We start from the raw sequence: 20,292 nt of genomic DNA on the forward strand, positions 1-20,292 counted from the left end.
TATGATTATCCGAGCTTTCAGTGGTTATGATTATCCAAGCTTTTCAGGTCATGTAACTGGTTCAGAGAGGTCATGTGAATGACTCAGAGAAATCATATGATTGGCTCATCAATAAAGAGGATGAGAGTTTTTTAGTGAGTGTAGTCAGGATTTGAACCCAGGTCAGTGTGATTCCAAAGACTCTTCAACCTCTGTGCTCTACTGCTCCTTGGAGATTCACAACAGCAACTGTGATATTTGTTTATTATTATAAGAGAGAAGTTATAGCAATAACGATTTCACTACTAAAGCATAATAATAATTATTAGTAGTAACAATTAAATGGCACTTGAACTTATGTTGGTTAAGATAACCAGGAATGAATGTAAAAGTAAGTCATCACTTCCAAGGGTGGGCTTGGCAACTTCAGGTAAGAGAAGGGGAAAAGTGAGACTCAAGAAATAATGGCACTCATCCCTCTAACCCCGCTAGACCAATGTCACCCAGACCCTGCTCAATGTCAGTGTTTCCAATTGATTATTAAGCGTATGATGAAGTAATCAAGCCTGTTAGATGTTCGTTAAAGATCTGTGAAACAGAACTTCTAAGTGATGCTCCAGTCGATTCATCTCCAGTACCAGCGTCTACTTCACTGTGAGAGAGTTGGCCACACAGAGTGGATTACGTGGGCTCTGAGCTGTAGGGGTCAGTGCAGCAGGACAGACACCTGTGGGGGAGGTGCAGTTTTGTAAACAAAACACATAAAGTACTAAGTCCACTGCAGATGGGGAGTCCCCTCGCAGCCATGCCATGTGCTGAGTTGGTGGATGACAGAGACTTAGCTGTGCAGGCTCTGGGGTCCCACAGGGCCAAGAGCTTCAGCAGGGGGGATGGGGGCAGGGTGCCTGGCAGGTGAAAGGCAGGTGCGGGAGAAGGTATATTCAGGAAAGGCCCTACCCATGAGGTGTCTGGACCTTCCAGCAAACCCCAGCTGAAGTCTACCTCCACATTGAGCCCATGTGACAGGAGTTAGAGAAAAGTGAGCCAGTCTCTGGGTCCTTGTGACTCCTGCCACCCAGGTCACAGCCGACCTGCCAAGGGCTGGGGAGAAGCTCCAACCTCTGCCAACCTCTGGCCAAGCTGGGACTTTCTGAACCTCAAGGGCTCCCGTACCCTAAGGTGGGGCGTCCCTAATGCTGTTCCTTGAAGCAGCTAAGTGAGACCTGATAACATGCCACAGACACTTTCTCATTTTTCCATCTGATTATCCATCTGGTGAGCCAGAGAGAAACTCTTTCTGGCAAGGGAAAGGTGCAAATCTCCCCCAGGGACTATTAAAGAGCAAGTTGAACCGGATTCCCAGAAAAAAAAAAAAAAAAAAAGAACACTCCCTGGGGGAAGCTCTGGCACTTGGGAGAGGTATTAACCTGTTGGGGCGCAGGATATGCTGGCTCCGTGGTTGTCTGGCGCCTCCCACAGGAGAGGCCTCTTTCCAGGGACAGCAACGAGACTGGCAAGCGAGACTCGCTAGGTCTCTGATTTCACTTAATCCAACCTAAGGGACCCTGGAGGGGTTCTGGGACTGTCACAGTGCTCAGTTCTTGTGTGGGTGCCCATCACACACCAGAGTTGTTCAGGTCTATGGAAAGAGCTGCTTGTGCATCCCGTGACACCCGGTCTGAGCTAGGGGTGCAGACTAGGTGCAAGGAGAAGTCACGCAGCTGGAGAATATTGCCCCTACCACCAGGACGGCTGGAGCTCCCAGAGGCTTGGGGCTGAACAGAGACTGAAACAGTCAGGGACTTTTTCCTACAATGGTTAAAGACCTTCAAACGTCCTGCCAGGTAGCTGTCCCTCGCACACCTTCTCACTTCTCATTATCCTTATTTTACTCTGATTAATTTTATTTCTTCTCTTTTTCCCTCTTCCCTTTCTCCTCTGCTCTTTCCTCTCCTTCCTCCATACTATGTCTGAGTGGGGTTTTTCATGGTGATTCATGTCCGCTCAGGACTGAAACAGCATCTCCTACATCTCTGCACCTTCAGTATCTTGCACATGCTTGGGATATACAGTAGGTGCTAAATAAAAGTCCCTTCTCTTCTCTTTCTTCCCCTCTTCCTGCTCCTTGTCAAGGGCCTTCCTTGGTTTCCGGATTGGATGTGAAGGACAATTGTCATGTCACAGCAATAGTCATGCCTCAGGGGCTATGAGGTCCTTGTCACTATCTACCTAAACTCTCAGAAGACTAATTTCATGGGCTTTATTATAGACCTTTCTCCCCAAAACAGCAGGTTCCAGGGCTGACTCTGTCAAGTACACTATACTTAAGAAATAAAAAGAATAAGTTGGAGGGGGGAAAAGTTAAAGAAGACCGTTTTTGATGAGTTAAAATTTCAAGTCACTAGGGAATTTTCAATCCAATCATCCAATTGTTCCAGGGCATTTCTGAAAGCCCTCGTTCTCTGTTCTCTGTTTCTACCACGACACATTAGCAGCTGAAATCAGCAAAGATCAGCTGCTTTGAAGATTATGGCCAATCCTAGCACCATGCCTGCCTTTATCAATAAAGCGGGTGAGAGTAATAACCCAAAATATGTGAAACAGTGGGTTAAGAAGTGGACCTTTATGGACCATCATGGATTGACTGATTACAACAATGACTCCACTTTGTCCATGCCTGCCCGAATTCATGCCCTTAGGTAGTGTCTCACTATACTGACCCTGAACTTGGCCATGTGACTTGCTTAAACCGATGAAATGGTAACAAGTGAGTTGAAAATAGAAATTTGGAAAGCACTTGTACATTGGAGTTTTCCTTCTAACTGCTCTTAGAACCATGAGTTCCCATGTGGGGGAAAAAAAAAAACTATCTGACCCAGATGGAGAATGAGAGGTTACATGGAGTGGAAAGAATGAGTTATTCTAGTGGAGCTCTCCTATGCTAGCTATCCCTCCATGGACCCCGCCAAGACCATTCAACCCTGACCCTGAATAACAGAATGACCAGTTAAGCTAAATCCACATATGGGCTCACAAAGCTGAGAGCTAAATAAGCAGCCATTCAACTATCATGTTTGGAGCTTGTTATGCAGCAAAAGCTGACCAATACAAGGTATCATTTTCTTCATATACAAAGAACTCCTATTTATCTCTCTCATACAGAGAATCTCTAAAAGTCAATAAGAGACTTCATTCTACAACGCATCCTTGTTCATGAGAAATTCTGTATATCTAGGTGTTTTGCTTAATACTTTGCTATAGAAAAGTATTTAAAATGATCCCTCTTTCCATCAGTGATGACCTAACAATATCCACATGCATTGCACACATTCAAATGCAAACTAGAATGACACTTATGGATGAAAATTTGGCAAAATCTACCAAATTATAAGTTAATCTACCCTTTGACACAGAAGCCCACTGTTGGGGAAATTGTCCTATAGCTATACCTGCACATGTGCTGTGAAAAGGCTGTTCAATGAAGTATTGTTTGAACAAATAATAATTACAAAACACTGGAGTGTTGCACACATGTCCATCAATAGGGGACCACTCAGAAGATAATGACAATGAAGCATTGTACAGAAAACCAAGAGTGAGGAAGCTTTTAATATTCTCAGGCTATTGGAAGGAATAACTTTAAGGTATAGAGAAATGAGTATAGTATGCTTGTATGTTAAAAAGTGAAGAATAAGAATGCATATTTTCATGTAGAAATATCTGCATAAAAATTCATGATCTATGGATAAGAAATTAATAAAATGGGTTACTTAGCAGAGGTAGAGTGTTCTCAGAAATGGGAAGATGGTTTATAGGAATGGGAAGAATTTTTATTGTATGCTTTCTATTCCAGTCATGTCTTTGTCCTCATCATTCCACTAGAACCGTTCTTGTTGAGGTTGACAGTCATTTTTGCTGTGCTCAGACCCAGGGTTCTTTTCTCAATCTGCACTATACACGATTATCAGCAGCAACTGACCTACCGACTTCTCGGCTCTTTTAAACTCCTTCTTTGTAGGCTTCCAGGATGCTGTTTTCCCTCAGCTTTGCTCTTATTCCCTGGCCCATCTCAATCTACATAGTGAGAATCAGCAAAGGAACCAATAAAGTTCCTTGTGGATTCATAGTGGTTCTTTGTGCACGAGTCAGCTCCTGCTGTGTAACACAAGTTTACAAGCTCCTCACTCTCCTATGTGGTTGGAGAGTCCCAGGGCTCAGTCCTCAACTTTTTTCTACCTCGATCCTGATCAAGTCCAGTCTCATGGCTCTACATATTTTCTATTTCTTATGACACCTCCCAAAACCTCCACCTCCATATTTATTCTCCTGTCTGAACTCCGAACTCCAATAGTAATTACTAGTCACCTCAAATTTAACATACCTAAAACAGAATTTCTGATCTTCCTTTTCAAAACTTCTCTGCCATTGCAGTTGAGGTAAACTGAATGATCTTGGGCTCATACCCTCCATCTTGTTGCCAACCCTGAGTCCACTCCTCTCTTGCCCAGGGCCATACAGTCACGACTTACCATTCACAACGGTTCCACCATGGTCTACTTTCTTCTCCTGCCTGCATTACTGCAACAGTCTCCTAACTAGCTGTGTGGGCTAAGTGTTGGTGTTTCCCCCCCTCAAATTCACACGTTGAAACCTAACCCCAGTGTAATGAAGAGGGAGGTGATTAGGTCACAAGGGTGGAGCCCCCATGAATAGGATTAGCTCCCTTATGAAACAGGTCAGAGGGAGCCTATGTGTGCCTTCTGCCTTGTGGAGGCACATAAAAGATGCTCTTTATCAGACAAGGGACCCACACCAGACACCAAATCTATCAGTGCCCTGATCTTGGGTTTCCTAGCCTCTAGAACTCAGAGAAAAGCTTCTGTGGTTTATAACGTGTTCAGTGTAAGTCATTCTGTGATAGTAGCCCCACACTAATTAAGACACTAGTTTCCCTGCTTCCATTCTTGCCCCTCCAATCTGTTCTCCACTCAGCAGCCAAAATGATCCTCACCCATGTCCTATACCTCACTCCTCTGCCCATACCCTCCAGCGGTTGCCCTCTCACTCAGAGTAAAGCCAAAGCCTTGCAATGGCTTCGAAGTCCTCAAGGCTACCCCCAGATAGCCACATGACTTGTCCCTCACTCCCTTCCAGATCTTATTCAAACATCACCTTCTCAGACAAAAATGGCCTCATCACCTTATCTAAAATTGCAGTCTCCACCCTCAAACTCTTCTTTGCTGCTCATTTTTCTCCAAGGCCTCCAGTTTACCTTCTAGATAATTTCCTTGTTATTATTATTATTACTCCCCCTTTGCTAGAAATAAGTCAATGCTCATTGCTACATCCCTAGTGCATGGATCATCAACTGGTATTCTGTGAGGACTCAACAGTATTTCATAATTGAATAGTTTGAAATATATGAGTGGTTTACCTATTTTCAAAATTAAATTAAAGTAGAAAAAACAGAGAGAATCTATGGAGAAATAAAAGAAAAGGGAAAATGTAGCTTAGCTTAAAAAAAAAGGTACATAGGTAAAAAGAATGAGCCCGCTCTATGAATAATCCCCAATCCAACCATTAAGTGAGAAATCCAGGTGTATGAAAGGGTATGCTATCTTTTAAAAAGATTGTATGCTTCTGAAGTGTTACCCAGGAAACTGGTAATAATAACTGTCCCTACACATGGGAATTGAGTGTTGAGGGACAGGGATGAGCAGAAACAAGGTTTTCAATGAGCAACTGTTTTTACTCTTAAATTTTGTATCATGTGCAAACAATATCTGATCAAAAATAAAATAAAATCCTAATAAAAGATGACTATTTGTGGGTTATACTCTAAAATTAACACTTGGTTGGAGAAGAGATATGCAAATTTTCTTCAGATTGGAAGAATGAACCCCAATGCGTTAGTGTAAGACTTGTATGAATATATGAAGTATCTAGGAAGCAATGTGTCTGGGAAAGCACAGTCTACCACAGCAGCTTTGCAGAAGCAAGTCTGTTCAGTGTCGTCAAGCATCAGCTAGTGGAGAAGAGATCTTGACCAAGCCAACCACCTTTGAGTGTCTGATCCTGCAGGTGGCCCTAATGGCTCCCTCCCAGATGATGTGGGTAAAGCAGGAAAATAAAAGTGCTTATCCCCTACCAATATGCTCCTCCTGGAGAAGCATTTCTCTGGAGATCAAGGATGCTTCAGGACCAAGAAGAGCATCCTCCTTCCCCACCCTCATCTGGACATTTCAGTCACAGCTGCCGATGGGCAAGGCTACCCTGACTCAGGAGATATTAAGGTTTAGATTTCCATTAGTGAAGTCATCCCGATTGTCTCCCTGTTCAACTCAGGATTTCCAATAAATTCATTGCCTGTCTTTCTCAAGTTTTCACTTGCCCACAGAAAAATGAGAAAAGCATAGTAGAGTCTCTTTTTATACTGCTAATTTATTCAGTTAATGAGATGTGAAAATGCCTTCCATGAAGACTCTAAAACCTTGGTCCCAGTGATATTTCCCGAGGTGTTGATCTAATTATTCCCCTCTATTCCAATTTCTATATTGATGGAGCCAGCTGCAGATCATGATTTGACTTCCCAGTTGCAGGGAAAGAGAAGGCACTGGCCAGCCATAATTTCTACATATTCTGATTTCTGGGTGAGTTGTTCCTGTTGTAAATTAACACAGGGGCAGCCATTATGGCATTTGAACATCTACCTCAAGATCATTTAAGGTGAGTGTGATCACTGGAGAGGGATTTGCCCTCAAGCTTGCTACAAATTACTGTTAGACCCTACCCTGTAGCAAACTCCCAGCCTCTACTACATTCCACCCCCCAATTCTCACCTCCACCAGCAACAGATGGGAGCAAATAACAAAAAAAAAAATCTAGCTTTACCTAGAAGCCTAGCCAAATTAAGCATATCTCAGATATATTATGCTCCACATCAGCCAAGCCCTTAAGCCATTCACATTTTTATTAGAAGGAAAATGTATCAAACCTGAACAGATTATCTATTTCTGAAGTGCATATATAGAGAACTTCAAGACATATTATTATTGACCACAAATGCTGAATTTTATGTAGGCTCCAGAGGAATTCGTCTTGCTTTTGTTTGAAAAGCATATGGTCATGTTTATTTGGTGTTTGCATGTAAACATATTAGAAACTAATCAATGTGGGTGTTGGTGGGAATTAGGATGGGGCAGCAATGGGAGTGTTACTTTCTGCTGAAAATCTTTGACATCATTCTATTTATTTGGACCATGGGAATATATCACTCATTTAAATAAGAAAAAGAGTTTGTATATCCATAAGGAATCTTGTTTCCTGTTGGATAATTTTATTGCTTGGAGAACACAGATATGCCACATTTGGGATTTTTCTCTGTGCTCCCAGCAGGGGATAAAATCAGATCCCTCCCATAGCCCCAGGGTTCATAGGGTAAATAACTGTAATAATAACAATGATTTCTAGTTTCTGTATCTGATGCTTTGCCATCTTGGGCTCATGCTGAAACTGGTCTGCCCCTTCAAGAGTTATCTAATTCTTAAGAAGCAATAATTACCTGCTTGCAACACTTTCACCTGTAAACCAACCAATACAGAGCCCACACCCCCAGTGACCTTCCTTACTAAGCTCCAGGACTTTAGGACACTATTTACCTGATCAAAACCTAATCAGTCCAGGGCTTAGGCCCCAGAGACCACTGTTCAAACTCACTAATCCTAAATCAGCTTGCCTCACCCCATTACTTCCCACAGAAACCACTGTAAAGGTTCTTGCTATATTTTCCCTCTGCCCTCTAACCTACTCTGGTCCGTGCCTGCATGATTTCCTGGGGCATGGCATGCCCTCTCCTCCTGGATTCTGCAAGCATAACAACAAACCATTTTTCAATGGCAGTCACTTCCTGATCTGTTGACCTGGCCATGATCAAATAATAATAAAATCTACATGTTAAAACAGAATGAACCTAGAATAGAATCCTGGTCTGCAAGAGTACATTAGTACCATGGAATGTGGGTCAGAAATTGCATTTGCAATAAAAAAAAAAAATACTTGTGCTTTGACAAAATGCCTCTTAAATGAAAGCCAAGAATGTGTTCTATCCCCAGGAGGAGATGGTGCTGGTTAGGACACATCACTCAGGATGATTTGGCTGCCAACACTCCTGCATATATTTCTATTAATAAGTGTCATATCCACGAGAACTGTATGTTTATTAATGAGCCCACGGTCTGCTCAATTACCAGGTGACTCGTGCTTATCTGGTATCCCACGATGAGGGAATATATTACAGTATGTCCATTCTGCAGAAATCATTAGAGGGTGTGCCTACTTCATGTTCACAGTGTACATTTTTCACTCTAAGCAAGCCTGTGTGAAAACCAGCCTGGATTTGCAAAACAAAGAGGAGACCATTCCTCAGCCTATAAATAGCATTTGCCAAACATTCTTTTCAAACAGGAAAATGAGGTGACTTAAATAATTTGATTTGCCAAAAAGAATTTAATTGCACATTACTTTGCAGGAGGCTGTCTGATGTAGTAAGTATGACTCAGGATAATAGCTGTCACACAATTGTCAGTAATAAAGAAAATGTCCTGGACACTGTGGCCAAGACTCCTTTGGTTGCCAGAGTAGCATGAAGATGTGGCGACAGAACCAACAAAGGAGAGGAGCATGTCTCTGGAAGAAGATATGAGCAAGAGTGCACAAGTCACATGCCAACCCAAGCTCCTCTGGTATTAATCTCTCAACTGATGGTTTAGGGTAGACGCTGTAAATTGATGATTCTTTTACTTGGCTAAGTTTCTTGTTATTATTTTCTTGTTATTTTTCTTTCTAACACATCAAAGTTGGATTTTGCACATAAAAGTTCTGACTTTAGCTTCTATTGAAAAACTTGGATTTCTGGCCACACTGGGTCCACGCTTCGGATCAGCTAAACTGAGGAGCACCAGCTGCTCCCCTCCTGTGGTGCATGGGCTCTCCATTTGCTGCAGATGGTCCTCACACAGTGATGCTGAGTGCTACTAACCATGTTTCATTGCACTAACGTATTTATCTCCACTCTGGCTCTTTCCAAGATGGGAACATAAAGAATATGTTTTATTTCAAGCCAAAGTTTTCCAAGAAAAAAAAAAAATGGATGCTATAGGATGCTCTGGCAGAGCTTTGACAGGCTAATAAATTTCCAAACATCTGAGCCCTGTTTAGAGGCTTCATTGTGCACTGATTGTAACAGTGATACTTTTTCAATAAAGCTGAGAGGAAGAGCTTGGGGAGCCCAAACTCAGCTCTTAACATACACATATAGAAATAGTCGGTGCAAGTGGGTGAGCTGAGGAAGTCACCATCTCAATAGGTAAGTGGCTGGAGAGAAGCACCCTGTGGAACATGGGTGATTAGCCTAATCCATGGATCACACTTTGAAAGTTACATTGGAATTAACTGAACGTGTTGATTGATTCTAACTTTAAGTGGTAGGCAAAAAATTCTATCCATGTATGGAACTGAGAACTCTGTTAAAAGAGAGAAAAGAAACAGGCAACTGGTCAACCTCAGTCAGCCACCTAATGGCATATTTGAAGATCAGGTTGCATGAAACTGAACAAGGCCAGAAAGCAGAAGGGAAATGCAAAATCCATGGAAATATCAGATGTATTACAGCTGGGTCACCAGAGAGGTTTCCTGTGGCTGCCACAGAGGAAAAAGGAGAAGGAGAAAAATCCTAAATGGAAAAAAATAAAAATGAAAAAAAATCACCAAAAAAACCCCCCCAAAACTACCAAGCTTGTTTGTTCACTTTTCAGTTTGGACAGATCATTCCCCACGGGAAGAACATACCACATTTCCTAAATGACAACGTGACAGGGAGAGAGCTCAGAGCCAGGCACCAGGGGTCTGTGTTTGGTTTCCGTCCTGTTCCCGTAAAGGGGACAAATGAACCACACCTTTCTAGACAAACATATCAAAGTTAGAGTAATAGATTTTATTTAATTAAAATAGATTAAAAACAGACTGTGTAAAAGAATTAGAATTCTCAATAATTTACTATTATTTACATTAGCAAATGCTGGTCGTTAGTAGACACCGGGGAGATAAATCTCAGAGAACCCAGACCCACCCCTGTAGGCCCGGGGCCCTGAACTTTCCTTCCAATTCCATCCTTTCAGGTTCATTATGACAACGATGGCACCGAGGGCAGGAGAGAGGAACCCCCGCCGCCTGCAGGCGGTAGTAACAGCATCACACCCAAGTGGAAGGGCTGACTGAGAGGAGCTGGCGGCCCAGGAAAGGGCTTCCTTTGCTCTTGAGGGGCATCATTAACTCTCAGGCCAAGTTCAGACATGCACGCACCTGGTCATCAATGATTCCACTGCTCTGAGGCCAACACTCCCCATGTGTGCTTGACCTTCTGTAAACACTCCTCTGGGCTGACCCCGAACTTGGTTTCCAGAGAGATGAAACACAAAAACAAAAGCCACACATCCTGGTTCCAGGGAAATCGGGATTACTAAACGTCCCCTGCTCCAGTCATCCAGAACTTGGCAACTTGTCAAAATCTCCCCTTGAAATGCCTCCTGCCTTTCACGTATGAAGGAATGGTGGGCAGTCAAGGTGGCCAGGCAGTCTGAGGCCATTGGTATAAGGGAATGTCCCTCGCAGAGAAGGAGTAACAGGGAGAGGGAGGCCAGACACAGCCTGGCACCCCTGGCCTGGCAGAGAGTACGCCCGCCCTGCAGGCACTGAGCGTAGGCAGCGAGTCCCAGGAGTGAAGAGGCACCCTGGTGAGTCAAGCAGAGAGAGAAGAGAAGACCCCGCAGAACCGCAGGCTGCAGAGACTCAGGGACATGAGCCCTGGTTGTTGGAGACCTGCCATCAGCCCACAGCCACCAAGAAGCCCTGCAGCTCCAATTGTCGGACACCAGCCCTCACCAGGGATGGGGTCTGGGACCCTGGGAAATCCAGGCCTGAGTGGCAGCTGTGGACAGCGTCAGGACATGCAGTCAAGGGCTGAGGTGGGGGAGTCCCAATGGAGGGGCTCAGTCCAAAATGTCCGTCTCGAAGGGGACCAGGTGATAATAGGACAGGTTGGTGACATAAGCTGCTGGGTCGTCGCCGTTCTCCAGCTCTGAGGTGAACTCCCCACCATTCTCAAACCTGAAACAGGAAAAAAGAGGTGAGACTAGTTCATGGAGTCCCAGATGGAGCGGAGAGAAAGGAAGGGGCCAACCCTCTGTGCAGGGGGTGAAGGGACCAACAGGGTGGCCTTCCCAGGGACGCTGAGGACGCATGAAAAGAACCATGGTTACAAATGATTTGGGTGAAATGGATCTCTCCTAAAATCCATCTCGGCTTCTGGTTTTCCTGCCTGTGTGGCCGCTATCCATGTTGGTTTAACCAATAGTTAGTGAGGCCCTCGTTCATTCCCACATTTTTGGGACCATCATTTTTCTCTCTCCTTTGGTGCCAGGTGCATTATCAGTTCTGGGGTCTAACAGTGAACAAGACAGGTGGGGCCTCTCCTCAGGGAGCAGGAGCCTGCTAAGGAGACCAGGGAGGGGCAGGAGGCCCGTGGAGGTATGGAGAGAGTCCTTCTAGTGAGGAAGCCTCCTTTGGGCTGTTATCAACTCAGGCTGGGAAGTATAAGACGCATTTGAATGTGGGAGGCTGACGTGGGGTGGGAGGGAACTGAGTACCCAAATGTAAAGAAAAGCAAAGTCAAGTAAGTGCCCTCCTGCTGGGTTTCCCCCTGAACTAGAAATGTTTCTGCTGCCTGTCCAACCCAGATGGACCTCCTGAGCCAGAAAAAGATTCCAAATCTTTCAAAAAAGGCATAACAAAGAAAAAAGTGTGATTGCTATGATTCGTGTGTGTTCCCCCAAGTTTATCTGCTGGGAACTTAATCCTCAGTGCAACAGTGTCAAGAAGAGTCTAGGCTCTGCCCATGGGCATGGATTAATGTACTCATGGGAGTGGGTTTGTTCTAAAAGCCTGTTCAGCACCCACCCTTCGTCTCTCTCTTGCTCACTCTTTCTGTCTCTGTTTCTCTCTCTCTCACTAGAAGGCCCTAGTCAGGCATCAGCACCTTGAACCTGGACTTCCCATCTCCAGAACTGTGAGAAACAGATTCCCTGTCTTCAGCCACACATATTGGGGTTTCACCAAGGAGGGAGACGGGTCCTGCTTGTGCTGCCTCCATCTTCCTCACCTGAAACCAGTGCCCAGGAGGCAGGAGGAGGAGCGGGAGGAGGTGGGTGGGAGGAGGAGGCAGGAGGGCAGGAAGGAAGCTCTGGAGTCCACTTCACATGCTGAGTCCCTGGGCTGGTTCCCAGCACTTGAAGATGCCTCTGACCACAGGACAGTGATAGGAACTTGATGCTACTTGCTCAGTGACCAGGAAGTCCATGAATTGTCCAGACCACAGGTCACCACCATTGATGTGGACATGCTGGCACATGATGCAATGGGCCCTAAGAGGGGGGCCTCCCTGCAAGCTGAGTACACAGGACTGTGCAGAACCCAGCGGACCTCAGACAATGGGGCTTCCGGCAGGCTTCCTCTAAGTTGCAAATTAAGTAATTTGTGGTTAAAAAAAAACAACACAAAAAAACCCCAAAAATGTAGAGGAGGGGATGGTAGCTTTAAAATGTCCGAATAGAAAGGGCTGCAGAGGGGGGCTTTCCTTTAACTCCAGTGAGAAGTGAGAGAGGCAAGTGGAGCCCCCGTGTCTGCGCCCAGCTCAGGAAGGATGCAGGGCCCAGATCCCGCCTCAGGCTCCTCCTGGAGGCCCCCTACTCCCCTGGCAGCTCAAGGTGCCCGTGAAGAGCTTCCACTGGGTCAGAGTACCTCATGGGACCAGACCAACTCTGCAGCTTCACCTTAAGGCATTAAATCTCCCCCCAAACCAGCCAGGACAGGGTCTTGGCAACTGTCCTCGCAGCTCCCCATCACCTGCCCTCATCACCCCAGAACAGAGGGTGACCCAAGACCAGGAGAAGGAATTCCAGGGAGGCTGGGAGGCTAGAGCAAGATGAATCATGGGGCTGAGGTCCAGCCCTTGGCAGAACTGCCCAAGGCCTCAGGCCTGGGTGTCTGCCCAGGAGACTGGCAATCCCTTCAGCCTGCTGCGACCAGGGGTCCGACGCTCTCTGACTGCAGCTCATCTCCAGTTCCCAGCCCTGGGGTCCACCCTACCCTGGGCCAGAGTGTGGGGGCTGCCTGTACAGACTCTACCACGGCCCTAGGGGCAGGTCACACAGCGGCCTCGAGTGCCACCTGCCTGACAGTCACTGGAGTTCAAACACTCCCACAGTCAGCTCCCAGGAAGCCAACTGCAGCCAGACCACCAGCTGGGCCTCACTGTCCTAGGTCAGAGCCATGCCGGCCGGCCCTCAGAAATTCCCTCTAAGTGCTCCCCTGATCCTCCACCAGGCTTCCCTGGGAGCACTGGGTTTTCTTCCTTGCTCCTACTCTCCTGCCAGATGGGTGACCTGAAGCAGGTGGCCACGATTTCAAGATTTGCCATTCCTGTCCATGCAGAGTGCTGGCCAGCCGGGGGAGTCATGCTTCCGGCCAGATTTTCTTTCCTCTCTGTTTCTTCTAAGCTCAAAACTGCTCACAGTGGAAACTACTTTGTAAATCTGGCATCGTGGGCTGGGGGAGTGTGGCTTAGTGGTAGAGCGAGTGCTTGGCACACGTGAGGCTCAGGGCTCCATCATCCCAGCACTTGGGGAAAACCCTGACCCTGTTCCAGAGTGCTTCTGGAGACAGAGGTGCCCCCCAGGGATACGGTAGAGTCGGAACCCAGACCCTACAGCAGCTAGTGGTGAGGAAGGGTCTCCATCTATCTTCTCCACCAAGACAATCCCTGACCACAAAGCTACAGGACTCTTGCCCTTCCCCCACTGATCCACATCAGTGGTGCCCAGAGGCCTCAGTGAAGTGGTGAATTATACAGAGGGTCTGCAGTGCCACAGGGCCACGGAGCCGACCGGCCAGCAGCACTGCTTCTCGTGCCAGCATCTCCTGGCACGTCCACTGTGAAGGACCCTCGCATCAAATCCCCAAGAGACACCTGAAAAACTGGGAAGGGGTGGCTACAGGCTGGTGCCAGTCCCACAAGGCATCAAGCTCTGTGACGGAGCAGGAGTGTAGCACAAGAGGCTCAGGCCACATCCAAGAACCCAGGCTCATTGCAGGTCAGCGTCTCCTGCAGCCGACTCGCCCAGGTGTGTCACATGGGAGCTTAGCTCTATCTTAGGTGTTTTGTTTATTTTTCCTTCTGCCTTTGAGGGCTACCAAGTGGTTGGGGCTGGACATGAGCATTCCAGATATGAGCTGTCCCCATTCTGTGTCACTCATGGGGCCCCCAGGGAGATTCTGCAGCCTGCTTCCTGAGCCAGACCGTTTATGCTTGTCATCTGCAGTCTTCAGAGAGGCACCCATGAGAGAGCAGAATGGTCCCCCTTGAAGATAAGGGAAGCAGAGAAGGCTAGATAATTTCCTGAACTCTCACAACCAAGAAGCCTGGACCTGGCCTAGACGGTAAACAGAATCAAGGTGTAACTCCCCCTCTCCGTGTCAGGATTTCACCAAGGAGCTGCCAGACAGAGATCCGAGCAGAAGGAAGGCTTGTGCCTCGGTGCCCAGGTGTTTGTGCTTTCCAGAGCACATACTATGGTCAAGAATTGTATTATCAGAGGTAGAAGGAATGGAGGGGACAATGGTGTGTTTGTCCATCCAGCCTACAGTGACGGGACATGCCCTCGGTCTCAAAACAGGGCCAATGGCCAGGCTCCACCCTGAGCCTGACGTGAGACCAACATGGATGTTACATCCCCAGTCTCAAGAGATCCTCAAGATGTAACGTCCATGAATCAAGGTCTCACCAAACTCTAGAAAAGGGCACATCTTTAAAAATAAGTATCCAAACGTGGGCAGAGTCAGCTGCGGGTGCCTCTGGCCACTTTGGTTCCTTCCAATGCAGCCAGAGTGGGCCGCAAACCCCAGTCTCCAGCAGGGGCCGGCAGCTTGGGGACCCTTTCTATAAAACCACAGTCAAACCAAGATACTTACAGATGCTCTGCGGGATCCACGCCCAGGTGCTGGTCTTTTCCATTTGGTATACTGTGGTCAATGACTATCGTTTCTGTGTTTGCTAAACAGAATCCATTGGACCTCATGATTTCTGAAAACCAAAGCCATCAAGTGAGTATTGGGGAGGGGCGGAGTTGAGGTTTTGAAGTTCAGGGATTACACCATTTCCCCCACTGTCCCCGACACCTACTGTCCCCCTTTCTGTCCCACTCTGCACAGTGGAGGTTCATTCTAGTGCTCGGCCAGACACCAGCCCCTGAGGGAGCCATGCGGGCTGACCCTGTGTCAGTCAGCCAGTGTGGCTCTGCCTGGGGAGAGGCTCTGGATCTGTGAGCACCCCCCCATGGCCCTCCCACTGAGTTTAAAGTGACATGCACCATCTCACAGGTCACCCAACCTTTTCTGAGCTCTCGCCTGTGGGCTGAGGCAGAGCTGACAACATCCACCACCTGGGCTTCCTGTGAGCATCAAATGAAATCAATGTGCATTTTGAACCAAGCAGGACACTTTCACTTTTTGTCTATATATAGTTCTTTATAGGCATTGATGCCCCCACCCCACCCCGACACACACAATAAGCACTGATGTTGGTAACAGAGAAAAATGACTTCCTGTGTCTATATTGGCTGAATGGCGTTAGTTTGCAAAGGTGGAGGTCTGGGGCTCGGGACCATGGCTAGGAGAGCTGGAATGAAAGATGTGGGACCAGCACTGGGCTGGGGGCCCCGACACTGCAGGCAGCCTGACTGTGAGCTTTACTGCAGTTTCAAAATTGTATGAGATAACCCCTGAGGATCCTTCTAACTCTAAAACCTCATTATGGGATATGATTCATCATGTTGTCTTGTCCATTTAAGTAAAGTGGTCCCTTGGGGTCCATGCACGATTGGTTCCAGGACCTCCAAGAATACCCAAATCCAGGGCTGCTCGAGGCCCACACGTGACATGGCCTAGTACCGGCATGAGATCTGCACATATCCTCCTGTATGCTTTGTATCACCTCCAGAAGATTTAAAACACCGAATACAATGCTTAAGTAGTTATTATTCTGCCTTATTTAGGGAATAATGACAAGGGAAAAAAAAAAAGAGTTTGTACGTGTCCAGGACAGCAGGGTTTCTTTTCCAATTCTCTTGACCTGTGTTTGACTGCATCCATGCATACTGGCCGAATGCATAAGAGCCAGGTGTGGTTTGCCTCTCTCCTGCTCTAGTCTTTATTTATATTTCCCAAGGGTCTGCTTTCATCCCTTCCCTCAGTACAGGAACAGATCTGGTGTCCATTAATGCTCCTTGGCCTTGAAGTCCTCCCCTCCCTGTGAGGTTGGCTCCCTTCCCTTCCTCAGCACCACCTCAGCTGTCCTCTCAAATCAGGCTAACTGCACTGTAAAAGACATGCTGACAATACACCTCAAAGTCCTGGTGCATTCTCAAATGCAAGAAATCACCATCCCACCATGCGGAGCCAAGTTCACGCTCACAGGCCGCTCGGGGATCAGCCTCCCCATCCTCTGAGCCCGCCATACCCCAAAAAAGAGCATCACTCCCGGCCCACAGTGTCCATGGAAATATCTTCCCTTTGTTGTCTGCAGAATTGTTTTCTTTCTGTTATTTATTTATTTATGTTTTTTTCTTATACCTTAGCATAGTTTATTCTAAATTCTTCCAAAGGATGAAGTTGCTTTTTTTCTAACTGAAATTGTCACTTCCTGAATACCTTTGATCTTTCTAGGCATTCCGCTCTCAGCTCTTTGAACTTTGCTCCATGTGAAGAGAATTAGGGAAACAACACAAAAAAAACAAGAAAGAAAAATAGAAGATTTTTTCTCCCGATGGGATCAAAATGACGAGTCATCAATCAGACGAGCCAAGCTCTTGCTGGGATTTATGCCTAACTTTCTGGAGAGGGGGCCGCTCATGTTCCACGGGTCTCTGGTGACACTTAGCCACACCCCATGGGGCATCCACTGGTGGCTTGTTTGGGTCTTCCTCCCTGCTCCACTCTGGTGGGGACTTTGGGTCTAGAAGAGGCTCTGCAAACCTATGACGCGTCGGTCTGGGAACTCTGGGGTCAACTACATTTCTAGGTGTGAAAAGAACAAAAAGAAGACTCTTAGCCAGGCCTGGCTGAGCAGGCAGACTCTGAAAATTAGAAACCTTAATAAGGTAGGTTCAGATCCCCTTCTCTCTCAATTTAAAAGGTTTGTGGCAGCAAAGAACCACTTTCTTTATGGTTTTTATTAACTCTGACCCAAATCTGTCTGTCTGAGGAAGCACACAAAACTCGGGAGCAGCCTCCATACAGTTAAACTGACAGCCCTCGTCCCCCCTTTCTCCCCACCCCTCTGCCAAGGGAATTTGGGGCGGGGGGACCCTACAAGTTCAAACAGATGTCACTGCTGCAAATCATTTCTGAACAAAACTCTGAAGTTATCTGACATTCCTAATGGTTCTTAAAAGTGAACTCTGGAGTTCTAGAAAATGGAATTTTACCAATCCCCTCCAAAAATATCTGAAACGAATCATTTCTTAATTATCTGACCAAAAAAAAAAAAAAAAAAGCCTTTGTGCACATAAATGCTGCTTAATTGTCTGCAAAGCCATCTGGGCCCCTTAGGACACTAAGGTTTGTCAGTGCTTGAAGCCTCAGGCCCAGTCCCTGGGAGGGACCTGGCTCAAACTGCACGTTTTCCTCAGGGCAACTGAGGGCCCCTGAGAAACTCTGGTTCTGCTCTCTCTGCAACAACGGGGAGGCAAACCAGGTTACGGCGCTGGTGGGTTTGCAACCGCTTTCGCAACATATATTCCCAACTCTGGTTTGGAAAGGGATGGCTGGCTGAAAAGCAAATGATCTTTTAATATGTAAACAAGTATCAGATCATGGCAGCCTGAAAGTCTAGGAAACATACGCGGTTTTTATATCCTGCGCTAGTTGAAAAAGCAGCACAGATTCTGTGACAGTTTGTATTTTTATTCATGCCATCACTTGGGGAAAAAAAAAAAGTCTTATCTTGAGTTATACAAATTAGTGGTTGAGGGAGAGAGAAAGCATTTAGCTATAACAGATTTCTAGCCGGGACCACCAGTTTAAGCAGATCCTCTTTGCTAATAACCATCTAGCTCTGTCTTTTCCTATCTGTGGACAAACAGGACAGCAAATGCTCGATTGGGAATCACCCTGGCAGGTCAATTTTCACAGAAGGGTAGGTAGCATGGACAGGGGACTCAGACCTTCAAGCAAAAGGTTTCCTTGAGATTCATGGTTATCGGCTAGGAGAATCTGACTTGTAACAAGACCCTCCTGTTAACCTGCCTGGAACGCAGCATCAGCAAGCGTTGAAGGCCTGCAGTTTGAAAGATTGGGTCCTCCAGGGTACACGGCATGTGGACTTAGAACTCAAATCGGGCTGGTTCAAGGCTCAGGTCTCCTCCGGATGCTTAGGAAGCAAGTTACTTCTTGCCCAGTTTCTTTATCCATAAAATGGGAATAACTGTATCCATTCAACAGGGCACACGCTCGAATTAGGGATGATAGATGTAAAGCATCTAACACGTGCTGGGAGCTCAAATAAACTCCATGATTACCCTCACGGTTGGTAACGTCTTCCTGTCTGTCGTGACCCATGGAAAAAAAGTAAAGAGAGAGACCTGAAGGAAATGGTATGATTAAAGAAAACTTACAGCCCCTGAAGCCTGTCTTCAAACACACTGAAAATGTGAATTTCTTAGATGTCAATTTAGCACCACCAGCAAAAATCATTGGCCAGTCTGATTACTTTGATCATATACGTGACTGACTCCATAAAACACTTCATTTTTGAGCTTTTTTTTTTTTTTGCATTCCTATCTTCACATGGAGAAGAGCCCTACTTTTAGTATGTCTCCCCCCCCCCCCCCGCAACTTTTAATCTTGAGCTAATTTTAGAATTGCAGAAAAGCTGCAAACACAGTCGAGAGGGTTCTCACATTTCCCTCAGCGGCTTCTCTAACGTCCGCATTGTACACAAGGATGGCAGACGGATGAAATCCAGGCAATTCATGTGCGGACAATAGTGTTAACTGAGACCTCCTTTACTCAAGTTTCACCAGCTTTTCCACTAAGGACCCTTTTCTCTGTTTGGCCTCCAATCCAGAATGCTGGTGCTTCCAGCTGGTGAGTCTTGGTCTCCTAGGACCGACACTTTCTCCTCTTTTCTTGTCTCTAATGACTGCAACACTTGTAAGGAGGGTGGGCCATCTATTTTACACAATGATCCTCAGTTGGGTTTCTGAGCCATGAGATAGAGGTGACGCACCTTTGGCAGGGATCCTACAGGAAGTAATGCTGTGTTCTCCACAGTGTAGCAGTATTGTGTGTGTGTGTGTGTGTGTGTGTGTGTGCGCGCGCACTTGTGTTTCACAGGCCCTATTACTATTGATGCTGATATGATCATTTGAGGAAGGAGGGTTTTGCAACAACTACCATGGTACATATTGTCCCAATGGTGTACTTTTTTTTATTTTTTACTGCATCTAAGTTTTCATTTGTCCCCTTAAGCCACCACCCTGTCACTCCACTAACTTTTCTATACCTTGTATTCAGCAGACATTTTGTCTCAGAAGTATTCATGATGTAGCTTTCCTTGCTTGCAAATCCTCTCTCCCATTATATTTTCAACATACTCCAGCAACAAGACAAAAACCAAATTGATGCCTTTCTATTAATAGGCTAACTAGGCTGTCTCTGGATAGTAAAAATTAAGGCTGAGATTGCACAGATGCCAGAATAATGAAAATTAAAATGATCATTTTCAGGCCCCTCAGACCTGCATGATCAGGTTCTGTGGCTGAGATTCACCCATCCATCCAACTAGCCATAGCAGATGAAGGCTGAAAACTATGTTTTCTTTCACTCTGCACAGACACAGTTGGCACAGAATACTTTAGATTTTGGCTTCTTTAGATCTGACGAGCATTTAGATTAACATGGGGCCAAGAATGCTTAAGGGCTGCAGGGCTAGCCTTGCTGGGGAGCCAGGAAATGGACAGGGTTCTCACCACGACTAGTGCCTGGCGCCATCTAGTGGAGCCCTGACCACTAAGCAGTCTCACCATTTGGAAAGAAAGGAGCCTTCAGAGTCTGGGTGCTGTCTCAATTATGATGGTAAAGAGAGGGTCAGTGCCCCACCTGTGGCACCTCCTCGCTGAACGGCACATTGGCACAAGAAGGCAT

General features: G+C 46.3%; 1 protein-coding gene across 2 annotated transcripts in view; it reads right to left on the reverse strand.

Moving 5' to 3' along the window:
* Positions 1–9,949: 9,949 nt before the first annotated feature.
* The window catches only part of Pxdc1 (PX domain containing 1), a 29,395-nt gene continuing 19,052 nt past the window's right edge, over positions 9,950–20,292 (reverse strand). The window contains exons 4-5 of one of the 2 annotated variants that reach the window (XM_005327501.5): positions 15,061–15,172; positions 9,950–11,142 (exon numbers count right to left, since the gene is read on the reverse strand). In XM_005327501.5, the coding sequence (XP_005327558.1) occupies positions 11,025–11,142; positions 15,061–15,172 (230 nt within the window). In that variant the 3' untranslated portion in view covers positions 9,950–11,024. The remainder of the gene's footprint in view (positions 11,143–15,060; positions 15,173–20,292) is intronic. The other variant, XM_078020490.1, reaches the window with a different exon arrangement.

The sequence above is a fragment of the Ictidomys tridecemlineatus genome, chromosome 8, assembly GCF_052094955.1.
Source record: "Ictidomys tridecemlineatus isolate mIctTri1 chromosome 8, mIctTri1.hap1, whole genome shotgun sequence".
Taxonomy (NCBI): domain Eukaryota; kingdom Metazoa; phylum Chordata; class Mammalia; order Rodentia; family Sciuridae; genus Ictidomys; species Ictidomys tridecemlineatus.